Source organism: Enhydra lutris, unplaced genomic scaffold, assembly GCF_002288905.1.
Source record: "Enhydra lutris kenyoni isolate GAN:26980312 unplaced genomic scaffold, ASM228890v2 scaffoldscaffold46, whole genome shotgun sequence".
In the NCBI taxonomy this organism is placed as follows: Eukaryota; Metazoa; Chordata; class Mammalia; order Carnivora; family Mustelidae; genus Enhydra; species Enhydra lutris.
Window position 1 is genome coordinate 12825332 of NW_019154130.1, and position 20062 is coordinate 12845393.

Here is a 20062-nt window from a genome sequence, read left to right on the forward strand (position 1 = left end):
AGTGATGGTGATGGTGATGGTGATGATATTGGTGTTGATGGTGTTGATCGTGGTGGTGGTGGTGGTGATGGTGGTGGTGATAATGATAACGATGGCAATGGCGTGGACGGTAGTGATGGTGATGGTGATGGTAGGAATGGTGCTGATAATGATAATGATAATGACATTGACAATGATAGTGGTGATGATGTTGGTGTTGATGGTGTTGACGGTGGTGGTGATGGTGGTGATGGTGATGGTGATGGTGGTGATGGCGATGGTGACGGTATGGATGGTGGTGATAATGATGATAGTGACGATGACGGTGGTGATGATGTGGTAGTGATGGTGACAGAACTTCAGCGGCAAGGGTGGTGACGGCGAGTGCAGGATGGGGTAGGGATGGTGCTAATGATGATCATGACAGCAACAGTAACAGTAAGACTCGTGATGTACCTAATCCAAGTCAGGCCCTGTGCTTTGCCTGTACCATCTCCTGTAACCCTTCCAACAACCAATGGGTAGAAATCATCATCATCTTCATCCCACTGCTTAGGAAGCTAAGCTCAGAATCGTGAAATGCCATACTGGAAATCACATCGCTGAGAGGTGGTAGGCCCAGGACTTGGCAGAACCGGAGTTTAACCAGATTCCATACCGTTAGCAAACAGTGAAGGCTTAATAAGGGGAAAGCAGAAAGGAAAACTGAAGAGGATGGAGGCCTGCCCTGACCACACTATTTAGCAGGACAACCTCCCCCCATTCCCAGGGGGCACTGCCATCCCTCCGAGACTGCTCCACTTTTCTTTTTCTTCCCCCCACTGCACTTATTCTAACATACTTCACAATGCACTTGTTTACTATGATTATAACACAACATCTGTCTCCCCCACCCCCGCTAGAATGGAGAGCCCTGAGGACAGACGTCTGAGCACGCATTTTCAGAGATCAGACCGGTACCTGACATATTGCAGGCATTTGACAAATTTTGTTGAACAAACGAATTTTTTTGGTTTCAGGACACATCTGATATAACAAGAAAAGGTTACGATATCATGGCTTTGGGGTCCCCTGAACTTGTTGAAAGGACAATTGAGGATTCTTTGGATTCGGGCTAAGGCTGATCTAACAAGCTCTGAGAACGGAAGAAGCGTTCATTTCTTCCTAACTTGGGGGCTTCTTGGACACTGGGAAACAAGGCTATCCCCAAAACCGAGGGAGAACACTAAGATTAGAGTCACACGTCTGAAATAAAGGTGCCCCAATGTTCTAAGAGGGAGACAGAGAGGCGGAGAGTACACATTTCCTCCAGGCATAAAGCTTGCTTGTCTCCGTCTGCTTCCATGAGTTTCTCCACACACGTTGTATTCCTTCAGTCGTTTAACAAACATGCTTTGAGTCACCAGTATGCAACAGAATTTTTTGTAAAGATTTCATTTATTTATTTGAGAGAGAGAGAGAGATCCCAAGCAGCGGGGAGGGGTAGAGAGAGAAGCAGACTCCCTGCTGTGCAGGGAGCAGGACATGGGACTGGACCCCTGGACCCTGGGATCATGACCTGAGCCGAAGGCAGACGCTTCACCGACTGAGCCACCCAGATGCTCCACACCAGAATTTAAAATATCTGACATCATCACTGTACAAGAGGCCAGCCCTCCCGGTGAGAGCTGGAGTTACCAGGGCAAATAAATATGGGATGACACTTAAGAACCAGTCTCATGGGAAAGACAGTACTGTGTTCCCTAGTTTGGGATAACATTTTTGGTTAACGTGTAGGGCAGGAAATGATGGAATCATCCAGCTCCCAAGACAGAAGCTTCTAGGAACCAAAGATTGTATTTGAGGGAAGATTTAAAAGGATGGCTCACTGCTTCCCCTTGGTGGAGATCAGTAGCAAGGACAGGAAACAGCTTGAGTCTTCCCTCAACAGGGGAACCCTGAGTCAGAAGCTAGGCTTGTAACTGCACCTGCCCCACAGGAGGTGACAGTCAGATGAGAGAGGAAGGCCAGGAAACTGACAACCACTGCAAGACATGGTCAGTTGGTGGCAGAGCATTCATTCATTTGTTCGTTCATTCATTCATTCAACAAAGTGCAGAGGCTTGGAGGCAGGGGTTGGGCTTAAGGATAAACAGGGATTCACTGGGAAAACAAAGAGAAAGGGAATTCTAGACCGCGGTGCCCAGAGCAAGATGTGAAATGCATGCCTGATCCAGAAAATTCTATGTAGCTAACAGACTTAGCCAACAGTTAAGGCTTGAAGGGGAAATGGGAACAGTTGGGGCTCCAAACGAAGCCAAATCCTGAGCTTTCTCTGCAACCCATGAGAAGGACCACGTACTTTAAGCCCCTGGTGATTTGCATGGGCTACATGTGGAAAAAGGTGCATTAATTCAGAAATATTGGGGCGCCTGGGTGGCTCAGTCAGTGAAGCATCTGCTTTCAGCTCGGGTCATGAACCCAGGTTCCTGGGATCCAGCCCCGCATTGGGCTCCCTGCTCAGGGGGAGTCTGCTTCTCCCTCTCCCTCTGCTGACTCCCCTGCTTGTGTGCTCTCTCTCTCTCAAATAAAGTCTTTTTTAAAAAATTCTTTTAATCCAGGGGCACCTGGGTGGCTCAGTGGGTTAAGCCTCTGTCTTCGGCTCAGGTCATGATCCCAGGGTCCTGGGATGGAGTCCCTCATCGGGCTCTCTGCTCAGCAGGGAGCCTGCTTCCCCCTCTCTCTCTCTGCCTGCCTCTCTGCCTGTCTCTCTGCCTACTTGTGATCTCTGTCAAATAAATAAAATCTTTTAAAAAAATAAAACTTAAAAAAAATTCTTTTAATTCAGGAATGTTTACTAAGTCCCTACAGTGTATCAGATATTGATATCAGGCCTGGGAATAAAACGATGACCAGAAAGAGGTCCAATCCTTGCCCTTTTGCAGCTTATGGTCTGGTGAGGAGACAGACACCCATGTTTAAAAAAAAAAAAAAAATCGCTCCTCCCAAAAGGTTAAAATTTAAATTAAAATGTGATGAGCAAAAAAAAAAGTGGTGAGCAGCCTCACCGCAGACAGGAAAAGCAGAAGTAAAGTATGACTCCGGCGAAGCTTGGAGCTGGGTGAGCAGACAAGACGGGCTTAGGGGTCCCCAGAAAAATGAAGCGAGATGCAGCTTTCTCAACATCAGAGAAGTCACGTGAGGACCCCGGCCGGTCTGTGGGCGATGCCTGGCCGGCGCTATTCACACAAGCACATTTCTCGCAGAACTCCCCGGGATGCATTAAAATTGCAGGAAAAAAAAAAATAGACCTCGACAGTTAATGGTTTTCAGGAACAAAAGAACATAAAAAAAAACAACCACTCCCAAGCCAGGACATAGTCTGACCACAGCAGAGACAATAAATCCTCAGTAAAGCTCCCAGTGCTTTTTCAGAAGTCAAGATTGACCTACTGCCCATGCTTGGGTCATTTTTGCAGGATTTAAACCCCTTTGAGCGCACAAACACGGGACTAAATGCAGGCAGAGCACCGACGAGCTGACCCAGGCTGGCCTGCGACTTCAACCAGCTAAGAGCTGGACTCCTCTGTCACCTTAGGATGGCTTCTGCCCCAATTCTAGACCAAACTGTCCTTTGCCAAGCACCTCTGTGTATATGCACGCACTGGCAGCTTAAAAGTCCCCCGATTTTGCTGTTCGGAGGGGCTGTGCTCAGCTATCCCCCTGCCTCTTTCCTTATAAACAGTCATACAAGCTTCTTTGCTTCCAACATCTTGGGTTGTGCGACGTAATGCATGGCACTGAGTTGAGTGGCTCCCCATGCTGACCTCAGCACCAAGAGCCATAGGATTTTGACAAACGTGCAGGACTTGGCCACCGTTGTCAAAGTTCCGTGGCCCTAAGGCTGGAAATGGAGCAGGACATTGTAGACGGGATCAGAGCTGCCTAGGAAGGGTCGGTAGAGGCAGGAGGATGAAGGGGAGTGGAATTTGCCACCCCAGAATATATCCCTTTGGCAGAAGGGCTATTTTAGGCTGATTATTTTGAAGAAACAGCAGACAGAGGGGAAGCTCTGGTACCCGAGTAGAAGTTGTACTTTTGTAAAAGACATTAACATTGATAAGGGAAACCTCCATGGATAAGGGTGTCTCCAACTCGGTATCAGAAGGGTGATTCTTAAATCTCTAGAAACTTCTATCAGTGGAGAAGGCAGAGATTTCTGTACAACCACCTTCCCCTTGTTGATTGTGCTTTTCCTGGTCACCTCCCATAAAGGCATCCCCCCGACCCTGTGAATGTAACCCTCTCTTTTGACTTTAGCTAGAGATGTGATTTAAGATGATGTCTTAGGGCTACTCTGAAGAGTTACTCAGTTTCCCCAAGGCTCTTCTACATATACAGGAGGTATGCATGTTAGCAAATCTCTGTTTCCTCTTGTTCATCTGGTGGTGGCCTCATCTAAGGACCCAGAAGGGTAGAGAGAAAAAAATTTTCCCCCACGAGGATCAAAGAGATCACTGTCTTTCAAACCACGGCTCGCAACCAGTGAGGTGTGACCTGAAAGTGATGGGTCATTACCAGCATCAGGTAAATGATACGGAATGAAATAGAAAAGAAAGCAAAATACCACGTATAGTAAGAATGAGTTTGATGCCAATTCTTTCTTTCATGAGACTCATTGCAGGTGTGTATGTGCGTAGGGGTGTGTGTGTACAGAGTTACTATGTAAATCTGATTCATTTCTGTACATCTCAACCAAAACTGAAAACCAGCAGATTAGAGGCCCTCACAGGGTCTTGCGCAGCCCAGGATGTCACAAGGGTGAGTGCTCAGCCTCGGGAGGGCGGACAGAAACACCTGTTTCGGGCAGAGCGGGAGGCCAGCTCCACTTAGAAGAACTTCACCAAACTCTGATGGGAAGATATAAACTCGGAAAAGCAATTAAGAACCTAACCTCAGTGCTCACTCCCGAGCATTACATGGGGCAGGGGTGGAGGAGAGGCGAGAGGTAGAAATCGATACAAACTTTCTGGAAAGCTACTTGGTAACCTTCACCGGACTATCTGGGGACATTTGGATTGGGAGGAGAGAGGATGATACCGACACCAGATCACTGAGCCCAGGGATGCTGCCAACATCCTTCAATGAGACGATAGCCTCTGACCCAGGGTTTCTTCTGAGGATGACCGTAGCTTTGGTAAGAATGTGCCAGCAAGAAGGACTACCAGAGGGCATGCACGGGGGACTCGGGCCAATGACCTGTTTCAAATATGTTCTCTCTTTCATTCCCTGCTACATCCCAGCCCTGCTGGCACACAGCAGGCAGGAAATACCTGTTGAATGTTCCATGCTGAACCCAGCAAAGGCTTCTGTGGCTAAGCAGCCGCCTCACTGTTCCAGACTGAGGTTCTACAGTGACACCTAGTGGCGAAAACCAAAACAACCATGCCGATGCACCAGATTTAGCTCCTGTTTGCAGAGCGGATCCCTTCCAGCTACAAAGGCCCCAGAATTTGTGGGGGAATCATGAGGCTAGAGAGAAGCAGGGAGACTCAAAAGGAGCTAATAGCGGCAAATGGGGGTTTGAGCGATTAATGGGAAAGAGCAAAGAAAGATGATGTGAAAAAGAAAAACAAAACAAAACAATCTCCAAAAGGAGTCTTCACCCTCACAAGACAGCAAACCCAAACTTAAGAAGTTTTAACCTCTCAGGAAACAACCCTCTCTTTTGTTTTGCTAATAACTCCCATGCCTCACCCTCTGGCCTATAAAAACGACTTCTCTGCGTGCTGGAAGGGATTCCGACAGATTCATAACTGATCTCCAACTCATTCAGCTGAATTTTTTTTTTTTAACAATTTGGATCCCAAACTGATAAAACAAGTCACAGAGGTTATTTAATGGGGGGGGGGGTTGTCTCAAAATGTGCATGGATAATCCTAATTATATTGTTTAAAAATAGGACTCATATACCCATCTGTCTGGAAGACTTACACCAAAACTTTTTACCAAAATGACAACGGTAGGTTCCCTAGAGGGCAGAGCCTAGGATAGTTCTTTTCTTTTTATCTATTTTTCTGCTTTATTTTACAATGAGAGTCTATTGTTTATGTAAAGAAAATAAGAAGTTAGCTGGATGTGGACCCAACATGCAAAGGCACTTAAGAATGTCTAAGGTACCAGTACCCTGATCAGCTCTGCACACCCGGATTTCCATATCTGGGCCATTATTATCCAAAACCAAATGCCCTACCAGCTCGGCACTCCCTTGAGCACGAGCTTCCAAGAGGTGCCTTCACCCCTTCCGGCTTCGGAATTACCCTCTTTGGGGAATTTGGTAAATTTGGTATTTACCAACCAAAGCTGACTGTCTCATCCTGGCCTGCAGCTCAGGTGCAGAAATATGGAGGAACCAAGGACGACGTGTTGGGGACGAGCCTCCGTCCCCAGGGCTGATGCTCACCTGACATGTGGACATTCCGCAGGCAGGTCAGGGAAGCATTGAGACGAGCGCACTCCTCTCGGTTGGCTCCGTATTTCTCCACAGTCTCACACACCTGCTCATCTGTCATCTCCAAGAGGTCCTCCAGACTCAGCTGGCCGGGGGTGATCTCCTAGAGCCAGGGAAAAAGAAGGATGGTGAACGTATCTCAGGGGCCCAGAAGGGCGTGAGAGCGGGCTGAGCCTCCACACTGCCGCCTAGCGGTAGCTAGGGGGAACAGGCCTGGGTTTGAATCTCCGCTTGGCCACTCATTACCTTGGGCAAGTCACTTACCCTCTCTGGGAGCCTCACTTTATTCACCTGTACAATGGGAGTCTTAAGTGTTCATACTTTGTAAAGTAGCCCCTATCGTTAGCACACAGCCAGTACTCCATAGATGGTGGCAGTTAATTATATGTCCTCCCTGAACTCCTTATGGGCAGTCTCCAATTCCCTTGTCTTTGGATGGCCCTCTGCTCAGCTTAGCTTACCCCCAATACAGGGTGATCTCAGAGCAGAGCACACTGGATAGGCCAAGTCCCTTGATGGCTGTCCTCCCCCGCCACACCCGTCTAGATTGGGGGTTTAGGAACCCTAAGGGGTGGTAAGTTGGAACCTTATGGGTAGCTCGGTGCTGGAAATGAACCTGGATTTTCTTCTGAGCCCAACGGGGCAAGGCTGTGCATTCTAAGACAAAGTGGTAAGACTGGAGTATAGCATGAGGTGGGGACAGGGACACCTCTGGAGAGATGGACTGAGAACAGAAATGGTAGGATTGCCAGCTACAAATGTCCCTTCACCACCAGCAGCAACCACTCCCCCTGCCCCCCATTTCCCAAAATGGTGTGTCCTGGGACACCATGAAATTTGTCAGACTTTGATATTTATGCATCTTTATGCATTTACGCATATTATGCATCTATATTCATATATATATTATATATATAATAGAGAGACTTCATTTATAGCAGTTAATGGCATTCGATGTTTTTACACACATTATTTAAATAAGAATTTTAGACACTTAAAGATGGAGAGTCTAGGACAATATTGTGGAATACTTCTGCCCTCTTGTGGCCACATCTGTGTATTACAACAAAATCTGATACCTCCCCCCTTACCAACCCCCAATACAGACATTTAACGGGCAGCCAGAAGGAGGAAAACTTCTTTCTCCACCTCAAAACAGATGCAGGGCAAAGGCCATGAAGCCAGATCAGTGCCTTTCCAACTCACTAGGGCAGGGAGCAGGAGAAAACAACACTTGAGTCATTTCATTTAGGGCTTTTCTCAAATAGGGACACATGGCTCAATAAAGTCCACTTTAAGAAAAGTGATGGTCCAGGAGCTGAAGGTACAAAACAAATCACATTTAGAGGGACTCATTCACAACCTGAAAGATTTCTCCTCTTTGCTGCAGAATTCACTTGCGCATTTCAATTCTATCATTTACTCTCCAAATGCTCAAATTTCCCTGAAATTTGGGGTCACAGAAAAAAAATCACAGAAGTAATAACGACATAAAAAATGGACAAAGCCTAAAGAAACCCGGACTAACAGAGCAGATTCACTTCCGTTCAATAAAGTGATAACAATAAACGAAAATGAAATGAATGGTGCACTGTTTTAAATGTTTTTGGGGGGCTTTCTTTTAATGTCACAAAGACCCCGTAAAGTAGTACTTTCATCATCATCATTGGTCTGTAATTAGGACACTAAAATTCAGAGAGGTTAGACCAATTGCCCAGGGATGCACAGCAAGTAAATCTGAACCCAGGCTGTTACTTGGGAGCCTTGGCCATACTGCTGGTTCCTTCTCGGAAAGGGGCCCTCTGGTGGACGCAGGCGGGAGCTGCAGGCAGAGAGCTGGAACCTCAGCGTTCCCTAGCCGGTGGACTCAGGATTCTAACAGACTAAGGTAAGAGCCAGAGCTGGGGCACTTGCAGGCCAGGTAAATGAGCAAAACTGCCAACTAGCCAGAGCCTGCAGGATCCGAAGGGGCAGCAGAAATCAGGTGACTGCCACTGGACGGGAATTCAGCTCAGTGTGCTCAAAAATTTGGCTTTTTTGAGAAGGCAGAGATCTGGGTTGTTTTTTTTTTTTTAAATGCAAACTCTTTAAGCTTCTAAATATTGGCTCAAATTTTTTTTTTGCAAACACCGTATCAGACAAAAAAATGTCTGTGCATCAGATTCAAGGAATAGCTTGGGGGCCGCCAGGTTTCAACCCCTAGCTGAGAAGATTTTGTCACTGTATTCACCACACTTGATAAATAAACAGTCCCCAAAGCCTCTAAAAAGGGGACTGGCCAGTGCAAATAAAATGAACTGTCCGTAGTTATATGTGACCTTTCATTTTAAGGCTATTCACATGGAAACTCCATCCTGGGAATGAAATAAAGGAACATAGAATCATACACCATCCAGTGCGTATGTGTGCGGTGCAGGGGCAGGGACGGAAGAACGTGTGGGTCCCCCATCTAGCTCAGCATCTGGTGGGTTCTAGGCGAGCTCACATTAGAGGTCAAGGGCTGAAAAAGACAAAAGGTGGAAGACAATCTTCCAGGCCTCTTCAAGCCAGAAGAAGGGTGCACCGTGAGAAATGGTACTTGGTCCTGCGGGCAAGGGGAGCACCCCCTTGTCTACCCAGCTCAGCGAGTCCCCAGCAACAGAAAAAGGAGGAGAAAGCACAGAGCTTCCCACCTGCCCCAGAGTCCTTCTGAGCTGCTTTATCCTGTCAGCCGCATCCACTCCCTAGCAGGGGAAGTCGCTTCATCTTGGAGCGTCAGATTCTTGCTCTGCACAAGGGGGATCATTGTCCCCACCTCCAAAGATCATTGTGAGGGTCTGAACAGCCTCAATGGTTGAGATCCTGGCTATAAAGCCCTTAGGACAGCTCCTGGCCCCAAATATTCAGTGACCGGTTTTTATGAGGCCTGGACTGGTCCCTGGAAACAGTGAGGCCTTGAGATCCAAGAAGGTAGGGAAATCTCTTTGCCCTTGAGATTTTAAGGATGTGGTCCACTCCGGTTACTTCCAGAGCTTTCAACAGTAAGAACAAGCTGACATTTGCCGAATGCTATCAGGTGCCAGACTGCGTGGAACATTTTGGATGGATCATTGCATTTTGTCATTCTAGCCACTTCAGAAGAGGAGGCGATCATTACCCCCATTAACAGATGAGAAAACTATACAATGGAGTATTATGCCTCCCTCCATCAGAAAGGATGAATTCCCAACTTTTGTATCAATATGGACGGGACTAGAGGAGATTATGCTGAGGGAAATCAGTCAAGCAAAGAGAGTCAATTATCATATGGTTTCACTTACTTGTGGAGCATAAACAGTAACACAGAGGACAGCGGAAATGGAGCGGAGAAGTGAGTTGGGGGAAATTGGAGGGGGAGACGAACTATGAGAGACTGCGGACTCTGAGAAACAAACTGAGGATTTTGGAGGGGAGGGGAGTGGGGGATTGGGTGAGCCTGGTGGTGGGTATTAAGGAGGGCACGTATTGCCTAGAGCACTGGGTGTGATGCATAAACAATGAATCTTGGAACACTGAAAAAATAAAATAAAGTAAAATAAAATAAAATAAAATGATAAAATAAAATAAAATAAAAACAGATGAGAAAACTAATACCCTCAGTCCGCAGTGCCCACTATGGTGGCCACCAGCCACATTCATTAACATTAAATATAAGTAAAAATTCCATCCATCAGCCCCAGGCACTAATCACAATCCAAACACTCAAGGGCTCCCTGGGATTGGAGGCCAATGCATCAGAGGGCACAGATACAAAATATCTGCATCACCGCAGAAGTTCTGCTGGACAGACCCATTCTAAAAGGTAATGTGACTCAGCCGAGGTGACTGAGCTAATGAGTAGCAGAGCTGGAGGAAGATGGGGCTGAGCGTACAACCACGCTCTTAACAACCCACTTGGACAGCATCAGAGATCCTCTCTGCCTTCATCCAACACATTTTTTTTGAGGGCCTACTATGTGCCAGGCACAGGCAAAAACACACTGGTTTCTGTCCGATCAGGGGCAGGGGGCAGGGGGCCGTCTCTGGTCACCTCCAAGACTTCCTTGCGCACATCGACGATCCGGAACCAGTGGCGGAGCTGGGGGAAGCCGTCCAGCTCAGCGTTGCGTTCCTGAAGGGCCACCTTCTTTTTGCAGGACAGCTGACGGCTGAAGTACTTCACCAGCTTGCTCTGTGGAGACACAGATGAGGACAGAGAGCGGGTCTCAGAGGCATAGCCACGGGAGGAGAAGCAAGAACCTCCCTACGGCCCCCTCCCTGCCCGAACCCCATCCAAAGCCTGTTCTAAAGATGGATTTAACTGCAGGGAGGAGAGGCAGGCAAAAGGTACCACTTTTTCGGGGGGGGGGGGGACTTTTGGCTACAGTCATGTACATGTCCACTGCACAGATTCTTGGACCCAAGGACTCCGCTTCTAGGAACTCCCCTACAGATGCCACAGTGGGCCAGATGACTGTAAAAGAATATTTCTTCCAGTTCTCCTGGCAATGGCAAAAGACTGAAAACATCTTGAGAGTCCATCAACAGGAGACTCATCTATCCAGGGAATTTTACACAAGGGAGCGCTAGGCAGCTATAACAAAATATGGAAGAGCGCTATGTACCCGTACAGAACCATGTCCAAGATACATTGTTACATAGAAATACTCTCCAGGCGTGCGGGCGATGTCAATGTCTACGTTTATCAGGCGTGCGGGCGATGTCAATGTCTACGTTTATGTATCTTTGTAAATGCAGCCATTCTCTGGGAGGATTTCTAATAATCTAGGAAAGGGAAGAGGGACGTGGGGAAGAGGTGTGGAAGAAACATTTTTTGTTTCTTACTTTTTTTAATTTGTACTTGAAGTAGCGTGAACACACTGTATTATATTAGCGTCAAGCGTACAACCTGGGAATTCAACGATTATATACTCGATGCAGGGCTCACTACCAGCAGCAGAGAAGCACAATGACATTTGTCACCACATCAAGTTATTACAAAGGTATTGACCCTATTCCCAAGGCTGTAGTTTTCGGGTGTAAGAGGTATAAGCTTCCGGTTGTAAAAGAAATAAGTCATGGAGATGAAAAGTACAGCAGAGAAACATTTCACAGAAATCCTTTTGTACTCCATGAATCTGAACTCGCATGCAAATATTCACAAATCCACAAATACTTTTACAATGAGATGGACATGAACTCATGCTATGCAGAGATGCCATGACACGAGAAAGGAAAACTAGTTCTGTAAAAACTAACAACATCTGGCACACATCTGTCACTTACAATTTATTTCTAAGGACAGTGTTGCTGTAGGGTTTTATCCTAAAGAGATAATTAAGAATATTCACAAAGCTTTGCTCTAAATCGAAACTAGCCACGAAAAAGCGGAGAACCACCCAAACCTTCCGCAATAGGGGATGATGTAGTACATTACAAATATATCTATATGATGGCATATCATTGAAAATAATGTATAAAATATGTATAATATAATGTGCAAATAATGCACTAAAAATTTATAAAACTATATGTGTACAGATGCACAGAAAAAACCTTGGGAGGGTATATAACAAAATATGAGCAGTAGCTATTTCTGAGAGTAAGATTATAGGTGATGAAGATAACTCAGATTAAGAATTATTATAATTAAGATTATTAATAAATATTAAGATTACTGATAGAGATTTTTTTCTATTTGCTTTAAGATTATTAATAAATATTAAGATTATTGATAGAGATTTTTTTCTATTTGCTTCTCTACAACAAAATTAGAAAACACAAGATATATATATATAATCTGCTTATTAATGGGAAAATGTTCAGATGGGCGTGGCAACGTTTCTTTATCACTGATGCTATCCAGTGTCAGCAAGAATGAGAGAAACCATTGAGAATTGAGAATGCCACTGGTGAGCAATCCGATTTTTATCTCAACATTTTAATATTCTCACTTTTAGGACACCATCCTAAAAAAGACTTATTTGTGTGTGTACATGGGATAAAGGCTGGCTCATTACCGCAGCACAATAATTTTAAAAAACTTGAAAAGGTAGACTGATACATATTGAGTTGGGAAAATCTCCAAGATTTTCATCTTCTGTGAAAAAGCAATCTGCAAAGACAGCATATACTGTGATTACATTTGTATTTTTAAAACTCTGTGTGTATTGGGGGCGCCTGGCTGTCTCAGTCGGTGGGGCACATGGCTCTTGATCTCGGGGTTGTGGATTTGAGCCCCATGTTGGATGTGGAGATGACTTAAAAATAAATTCTGGGAGCACCTGGGTGGCTCAGTGGGTTAAAGCCTCTGCCTTCGGCTCAGGTCATGATCTCAGGGTCCTGGGATCGAGCCCCACATTGGGCTCTCTGCTCAGCGGGGAGCCTACTTCCCTCTCTCTCTCTCTGCCTGCCTCTCTGCCTACTTGTGATCTCTGTCTGTCAAATAAATAAATAAAATCTAATAAATAAAATAAATAAATTCTGGAAAACAAGGTTTAAAAAGGCACGTTAACCGAGGGGTGCCTAGGGACGCAGTTGGTTAAGTATCTGACTCTTGGCTTCAGCTCAGGTCGTGATCTCCAGGTGGTGAGATCCATGCCACGTGGGGTTCTGTGCTCAGCATGGAACCAGCTTGAGATCTTCTCTCTCGCTCTCATTCTGCCCTCCCCACCCCGGCTCTCTCTCAAATAAATAAATAAAATATTTAAAAAAATAAAAAGTTACATTAACCCAAAAATTAAGTATGAATGAATTCCAGCCCATCCATAGGACAGAATCCTATATAAACTTTCATGTGGTGCATAAAAAAATGAATTTTGGAACACTGAAAAAAAAATTTAATTTAATTTAATTTTTTTTAAAAGTACATTATGAATTTAAAAGCAAAAAAAAAAAAAAAGTAGATTTTGCTATGAAACCTGTCTCCAGCAGTTACCACTCTCTCTATCAATTCTAGTAAGTTCGAGGACAGAGGAGATCTCAGAATTCTAACTTCCTTCACCGTGCAGAAAAGAAACTGCGGCAATTAACAGCAAAATGAATCTCTCAGACCCTGAGATCGTGCCATCTCTTACTCACAGTAAGTGTGCCCAGCGGACTTGCTTCCTTTTGCACTGATTTAAATCGAGGGCTTATTAGTAAATGCAAAAATAGAAGAGAAGGGGCGCCTGGGTGGCTCAGTGGGTTAAAGCCTCTGCCTTCGGCTCAGGTCATGATCTCAGAGTCCTGGGATCGAGCCCCGCATCGGGCTCTCTGCTCGGCGGGGAGCCTGCTTCCTCCTCTCTCTCTCTGCCTGCCTCTCTGCCTACTTGTGATCTCCGTCAAATAAATAAAATCTTAAAAAAAAAAAATAGAAGAGTACACTGTGAAATGTGTAAGTCTTAGCTGATAAAGTTAATCTGTGTCAAAATATATATTCCTTAACAAATGTATCCTTTCTCCAACGTTTAAAATGTACAGTTACACTGCAAAGAAATACTTTTAAGTTGGATTAAACTAAAAACTGTCTTCCTGACTCATTATTTAAATCCTGATTCTGAAATTCATAGGATTTAAATCGAACCAACTTACAGAAATTGCTTAAAAGGAATACATGCTTATTTTATTAACAATATCTATAAATTTGGGATTTCTGCTAACTGACCTTCCTCAAGCTTTTCATCTAAATAAATCAAGTTTTTCTGTTTATTATTTTATGCTATATAGGCCCGTGTTGGATTTCAAATATGGTAAAAGAAATAAGAATGCGGCTTTTTTTTAAAGATTTTATTTATTTATTTGACAGACAGAGATCACAAGTAGGCAGAGAGGCAGGCAGAGAGAGAGGGAGGAAGGGAAGCAGGCTCCCTGTAGAGCAGAGAACCCAATGTGGGGCTCGATCCGAGGACCCTGGGATCATGACCCGAGCCGGAGGCAGAGACTTTAACCCACTGAGCCACCCAGGTGCCCCAAGAATGTGGTTTCTTGACATAAATAAAAAAACAACAAAAACAATGTAGTTTCTTGAAGGAAGGAAGGAAGAAAGCAAGCACTGTCAAAGAGAGCCAGTGACATCCTATCTCTCAAACCTTTTTTTTTAAAGTCTTAATTTATTTAAGTATGCTCTACACCCAATGTGGGTCTTGAACTCACAACCCCGAGATCAAGAGTCACACGCTCCACTGACTGAGCCAACTAAGTGCCCAGTCTCTCCCACTTTTGATTAAGCATTCATTATCACAGAAGACTGCAAAACCGGACTGAGGCTGGATGGGGCCAAGGAGCCATGCCATGACCCTGCTCAAACACCCACTCTTGAAGGGCAGATCTCCCAAGTATGGGTCACACTGATCACTGGAGGTATGGCACTGAGTGACAATGCGTTATATCAAGGAGACGGTTTCTGTCCAGTGATGCTATGTCTTTAACACCTAGCATGTGCTGATCTCTCTCTATAACAGAGAGCAGGACACAGACTCATAGCCTTGGACAGGTAACGATAGTGAGTGCGATGCAATGACCATGGGGTTTTTCTGGTTTGCCTGTTGTTGTTTTTTAAAGATTTTATTTATTATTTGTCAGAAAGAGGGAGAGCACAAGCAGTGGGGAGGGGCAGGCAGAGGGAGAAGCAGGCTCCCTGCTGAGCAAGAAGCTCAATGCAAGACCCCATCCCAGGACCCCGGAGATCATGACCTGAGCAGAAGGCAGACACTTAACCGACTGAGCCACGCAGGTGTCTTGTGATACTACTGTTTTTATTGTGTTAATTTTCTTGATTGCCTTCCATTCATGGCAAGTGATACTAGTTTTCCATTACAATAGTTGCATAAGGTTTGTATTTTTTTTTAAGATTTTATTTATTTATTTGACAGATAGATCACAAGTAGGCGGAGAGGCAGGCAGAGAGAGGAAGGGAAGCAGGCTCCCCACTGAGCAGAGAGCCCAATGCGGGGCTTGATCCCAGGACCTTGGGATCACAACCTGAGCCGAAGGCAGAGGCTTTAACCCACTGAGCCACCCAGGCGCCCCGCATAAGGTTTGTATTTAAATAAATGTGTGTTTTGAAGAATTGAGTCGGTTTCAAGAACATACACAGACACGGCAAAAAGTGCGGTCGTGGTGTCAAACTTATGAGTTGGGGAAACGCTGTTCTATAGGATATCATTCAGACTCAGACGTTATTCAGGGCTCAGCTGTAGTCCATTTCTCCTCCCTTGCCTCTTTCTTTTCTGTGTGATGCCCTGAACACATCACCTGAAATGTGCCCCTTCTATGATTTTGCCCAGGTTCCCCCATCTAAAAGTGCTTTCCGTAGCCACATGTGGTTGGCTGTAAAGATGCCCTGATTCCTCTACACCTCCTGCACCCATACCCTTTTGTGCCTTCAGAATTCACTCACAAGGGGCGCCTGGGTGGCTCAGTGGGTTAAAGCCTCTGCCTTCAGCTCAGGTCATGATCTCAGGGTCCTGGGATCGAACCCCGCATCGGGCTCTCTGCTTGGTGGGAGCCTGCTTCCTCCTCTCTCTGCCGGCTTCTCTGCCTACTTGTGATCTCTGCCTGTCAAACAAATAAAATCTTTAAAAAAAAAAAAAAAAAGAATTCACTCACAAACAAGGCAGAGTCGATGCCCACAACCCTCCAACCGGAAATGTCTTGCCTCAGCCAATAGAAAAAGGCTTTGCCTGGTTCTACTTGCTGCCTTGGATCAGCCATGTCCGTGAGAATGTGTCCGGGCTAGTCAGTTAATCCACTGAAGGAGGAAGGACCATGTAGAGCAAAGCCAGGTCTTCCCCGACATCCCAGACAGAGCCAGCCTTCTCATGTCAGACAACAGCCTATTGCTACCTGGTTATTGGCCGTGAGTGAGCCCAGCCAAGATCAGAAGAGCCGGGAATCGGCGACTGATCCCCAGACGCATGGTCAACCAATGTTCACGTTGTCTGCAACTAAGGATTTGTTTTGTTTTGTTTTTTAAATAGAATTTTTCTCTCTAAAATTAACCTCCTTTTTTTTTTCCCAAATATTTTATTTATTTGACAGAGAGAGATCACAAGTGGACAGAGAGGCAAGCAGAGAGAGAGAGAGAGAGAGAGAGGAGGAAACAGGCTCCCCGCGGAGCAGAGAGCCCGATGCGGGACTCGATCCCAGGACCCTGAGATCATGACCTGAGCCGAAAGCAGTGGCTCAACCCACTGAGCCACCCAGGTGCCCCTGCAACTAAGGTTTTATGGTTGGTCATTACGCTGCATTACTAGGACGCACAGCTGACCCACACACCATCCCATCAACTCCGAGAAATCTGACTTTTTCTCCAAAGTTCATCTCAAACGTCACCTTCTCCAGCAAGTCTTTATCAAACCTCCCCTGGCATTGTATTTTTTACTTAACTCCGTTATAACACTTACCACGGTTTTTTCTTTAATTATAATGGGCTAATAATGAAGACACTGGATATCTTAAAGGGTTGAGGAGCCCTTTCCAGATTTGGAAGCATCCACAAAATAAGAACAATAATAGAAATAAAGGTACCATTATTGAACACTTCATGTCGATATAGCCACAAACCCCCAGGGGCTAGACACTGTTACGATTGACATTTCACGAATGGAGAAATTAGGCACAGAGAAGTTAAACCTTTTGTTCACATTCTCACAGCTAGTTAAGTAGAGAGCTAAGATGCAAACCCAACCTGATTCCAAGGCCACAATATTGCAGAAAGGATAGATTTAATTTAATGTTAATTATTTAACAAGCACATGTGTATCTTTTCCTTGTGGAAAAAGCCAGACCATTTTGGATAAGGTCAAAGTTCCCTCTGTGCACTCCTCTTCTCCCTGGACATAACGGAGGTAACCACTGAGACTAGCTTGACCTTCTTCTATGCCTCTCTGCACGTCCATACTTGTGGGTGCATATGGGGGGGGGGGGGCGCGTGTAAACTCTGCAACATAGTTGATGTGTAGGGTTGGTTTTTTTTTTCCCCACATAAATTGAATCTTACTTTTTTCATCCAGTTGCAAGCCTCAAGCATCTTTCCCTTCTTTCCCGATCTAACTCATTGCTTTTAATCTTCTGCATGAGGGATTCCTTTGATTCCAGGGTCAAAAGCCCATGATGTGAGCAGTTCTGTGATGTCTGCTGGGGGCATCTATGTCGGCTATGACAGAGCATTTTTCAGGAAGAACAGCCACGAGAGAAGCCACCATTTACTAAATGCTTGAGTGAGCCTGACCCAGTGGGATAAGTGCTTTGAATGTGTCTGCTCAGTTTTAATCCATGCAGCGGTGCTGTGAGGAGGGCATTCTGAGCCCATTCTACGAACGATAACACTGAGGTGGCAAGAGGTTAAATCACGAACCCAGATCCACAAAACTATTGAAGTTGGGGAGTCAAGGCAGGAGCCCAAACCTCTCTCCCTTTACCAGGATGCTGCACTGAGATGCTCACGGGTCCTTCCCACTGAACTGGAAATCCAAAGTCGGTCGTGGACCCCTCACTCATCTTGGAAAGGCTTCCAGGTATTATGGGAGAAGTGAGTTTCTAAACTCCAGTTCCGAGGCTTTGGTGATTCATGTTCGCTCCCTGAGACTCTACTGTCTCATCTGTAAAATGGGCATATACCGCCTTTCCTCACAGGCCTGCTGAGACATCACAGGAGATGCTGTCTGTGCAGAAGGCAGGCTGAGCCCTCTTCCGACGCAAGCACCGTGTCCTGGCTGTGGAAGGAATGCTTGAATTCTGGGAGGTGTTTTCAGCATTACCCCGAGACTGGACCTACATCTGCCCGAGGCCAAGAATCAAGGGGCACCCCCACTACGATGCATTAGGAACAAGGGAGACAGAGACGGGTTCAGGAAGCAGATGGAGTAGGGAAGAGAGGCCGGGAGGGAAGCTACAGGACCAGGGCGGCCCCTCAAGGCAAAAAAGGAACAAGAGTCACTTTTTGGGACAAGAGCACAGCTAATCCGAGCAGGGAAAACCCCAGAAACCTGCCCCGAGTGTGAAGCTGGACTAGGCATTAGTCGAGCAATACTTCCCAAATGGGATGCATTCCTCTGGGAATCAGCCGCTTCCCCCACCGGGTCCCCAGGATTGTTGGCATCAGATAATTGCAGCTGTTGGCCAACAGGGCTTCTCCCCGAGCCAAGTGCTGCAAAACACTTCTTACGAATCGTCTTTAGTCTGCACAGGGACATGATGATGTAGGTCCAATTACTGGCCCCATTTAAAGTTCAGAAAAGGGGCGCTTGGGTGGCTCAGTGGGTTAAGCCTCTGCCTTCGTCTCAGGTCATGATCCCAGGGTCCTGAGATCGAGCCCTGCATCGGGCTCTCTGCTCACCAGGGAGTCTGCTTCCCCCTCTCTCTCTGCCTGCCTCTATGTACTTGTGATCCCTCGTTCTCTGTCAAATAAATAAATAAAATCTTAAAAAAAAAAAAAAAAAAACAAAGTTCAGAAAAAGTTAAATTCCATCTCCGGGCTATCGTAGGTGAGATGTATTTGCTTATTTCTGGGCATGTATATCTTATCATTTTTTCTTAAGCTTGAATCGCTTATAGGATAACTAGTTATAAACCTCATGAAAATCAGACACTTACCAACAATAAAAACATGTGGGACAATGGCCGATGTCAGCCACTTCATTAAATAAGTTCTAGAGTTTCACTGCAGTTCATTTTTAATCCATGCAACAATGCTAGCTGGGAATGGTTCGATTAGACACCACATATGTGAAGATTACAGGAAATCATGTGTTTAAGGCACTTAAGCAATACTTTGGTGTATATATATGGCACATACAGTGTCAACCATTTCATTAAGTTTGTATATAAAATTTTCTGTATAACCCTATATCATACATTTGACAATTATATATAACTAAACTATATATAACTTATATACTACATGTTATACTTAGTATACATTTTATATAGTAAGTATATATATAGTATTATATATATAGTATTTTATATAGAGTATTTATATATAATACTCTATATAAATACTCTCTCTCTCTCTCTCTCTCTCTCTCTCTCTATATATATATATATATATAAAATACCAGGTATTCTGCTAAACATTTCATACACATTATTTCATTTAACCTTTGCAACCCCAGAGATATGCCCATTTTACAGATGAGGAGACTGAGGGCCATAGAGCTTTAGCTGCTCTCCGAGGTATCAGATAATTTTACATATAAGCTTCCTCTTTCCCCCATTCCCTGACCATAAATATCATCTGGAGGTGTCTGTTCAAAAATCAACTTTCCAGGCCCATCCCTTAGGAAGCCTGGTTCAGTGAATCTGGGGAAGCCCCAAGAATTCATAAAAACACTTGCACTCCAATGACACTGAGAGGCAGGCAGGGGAGAAACACCCATCTACAGTCTAAATTATGGAATGAAAGCAGTTTGTTTCTCTGACAAGCTTAAGCATCAGGATCCTTGGACAATAAAATCGGGGCAGAAACCTAGTTCTGGAAGCCAGTGTGGCACCTGGGCGAGCAGCCCCCTTCCAGGGCGGTGGGCTCCTGTGGGCCGCAAGCATTCACTGCATGGCTCCGAGGGACAACACCCTGTCTAGGGCCCCGGGAATTCAAAGAGCTGTCTGCCCCCA

General features: G+C 45.3%; 1 protein-coding gene across 1 annotated transcript in view; it reads right to left on the reverse strand.

The window, feature by feature from the left end:
- LOC111156475 (kinase suppressor of ras 2) overlaps positions 1-20062 on the reverse strand; it is a 390957-nt gene that overhangs the window by 295176 nt on the left and 75719 nt on the right. Inside the window, exons 2-3 of the mRNA XM_022517399.1 lie at positions 10518-10658; positions 6422-6572 (exon numbers count right to left, since the gene is read on the reverse strand). Of these exons, the coding sequence (XP_022373107.1) occupies positions 6422-6572; positions 10518-10658 (292 nt within the window). The remainder of the gene's footprint in view (positions 1-6421; positions 6573-10517; positions 10659-20062) is intronic.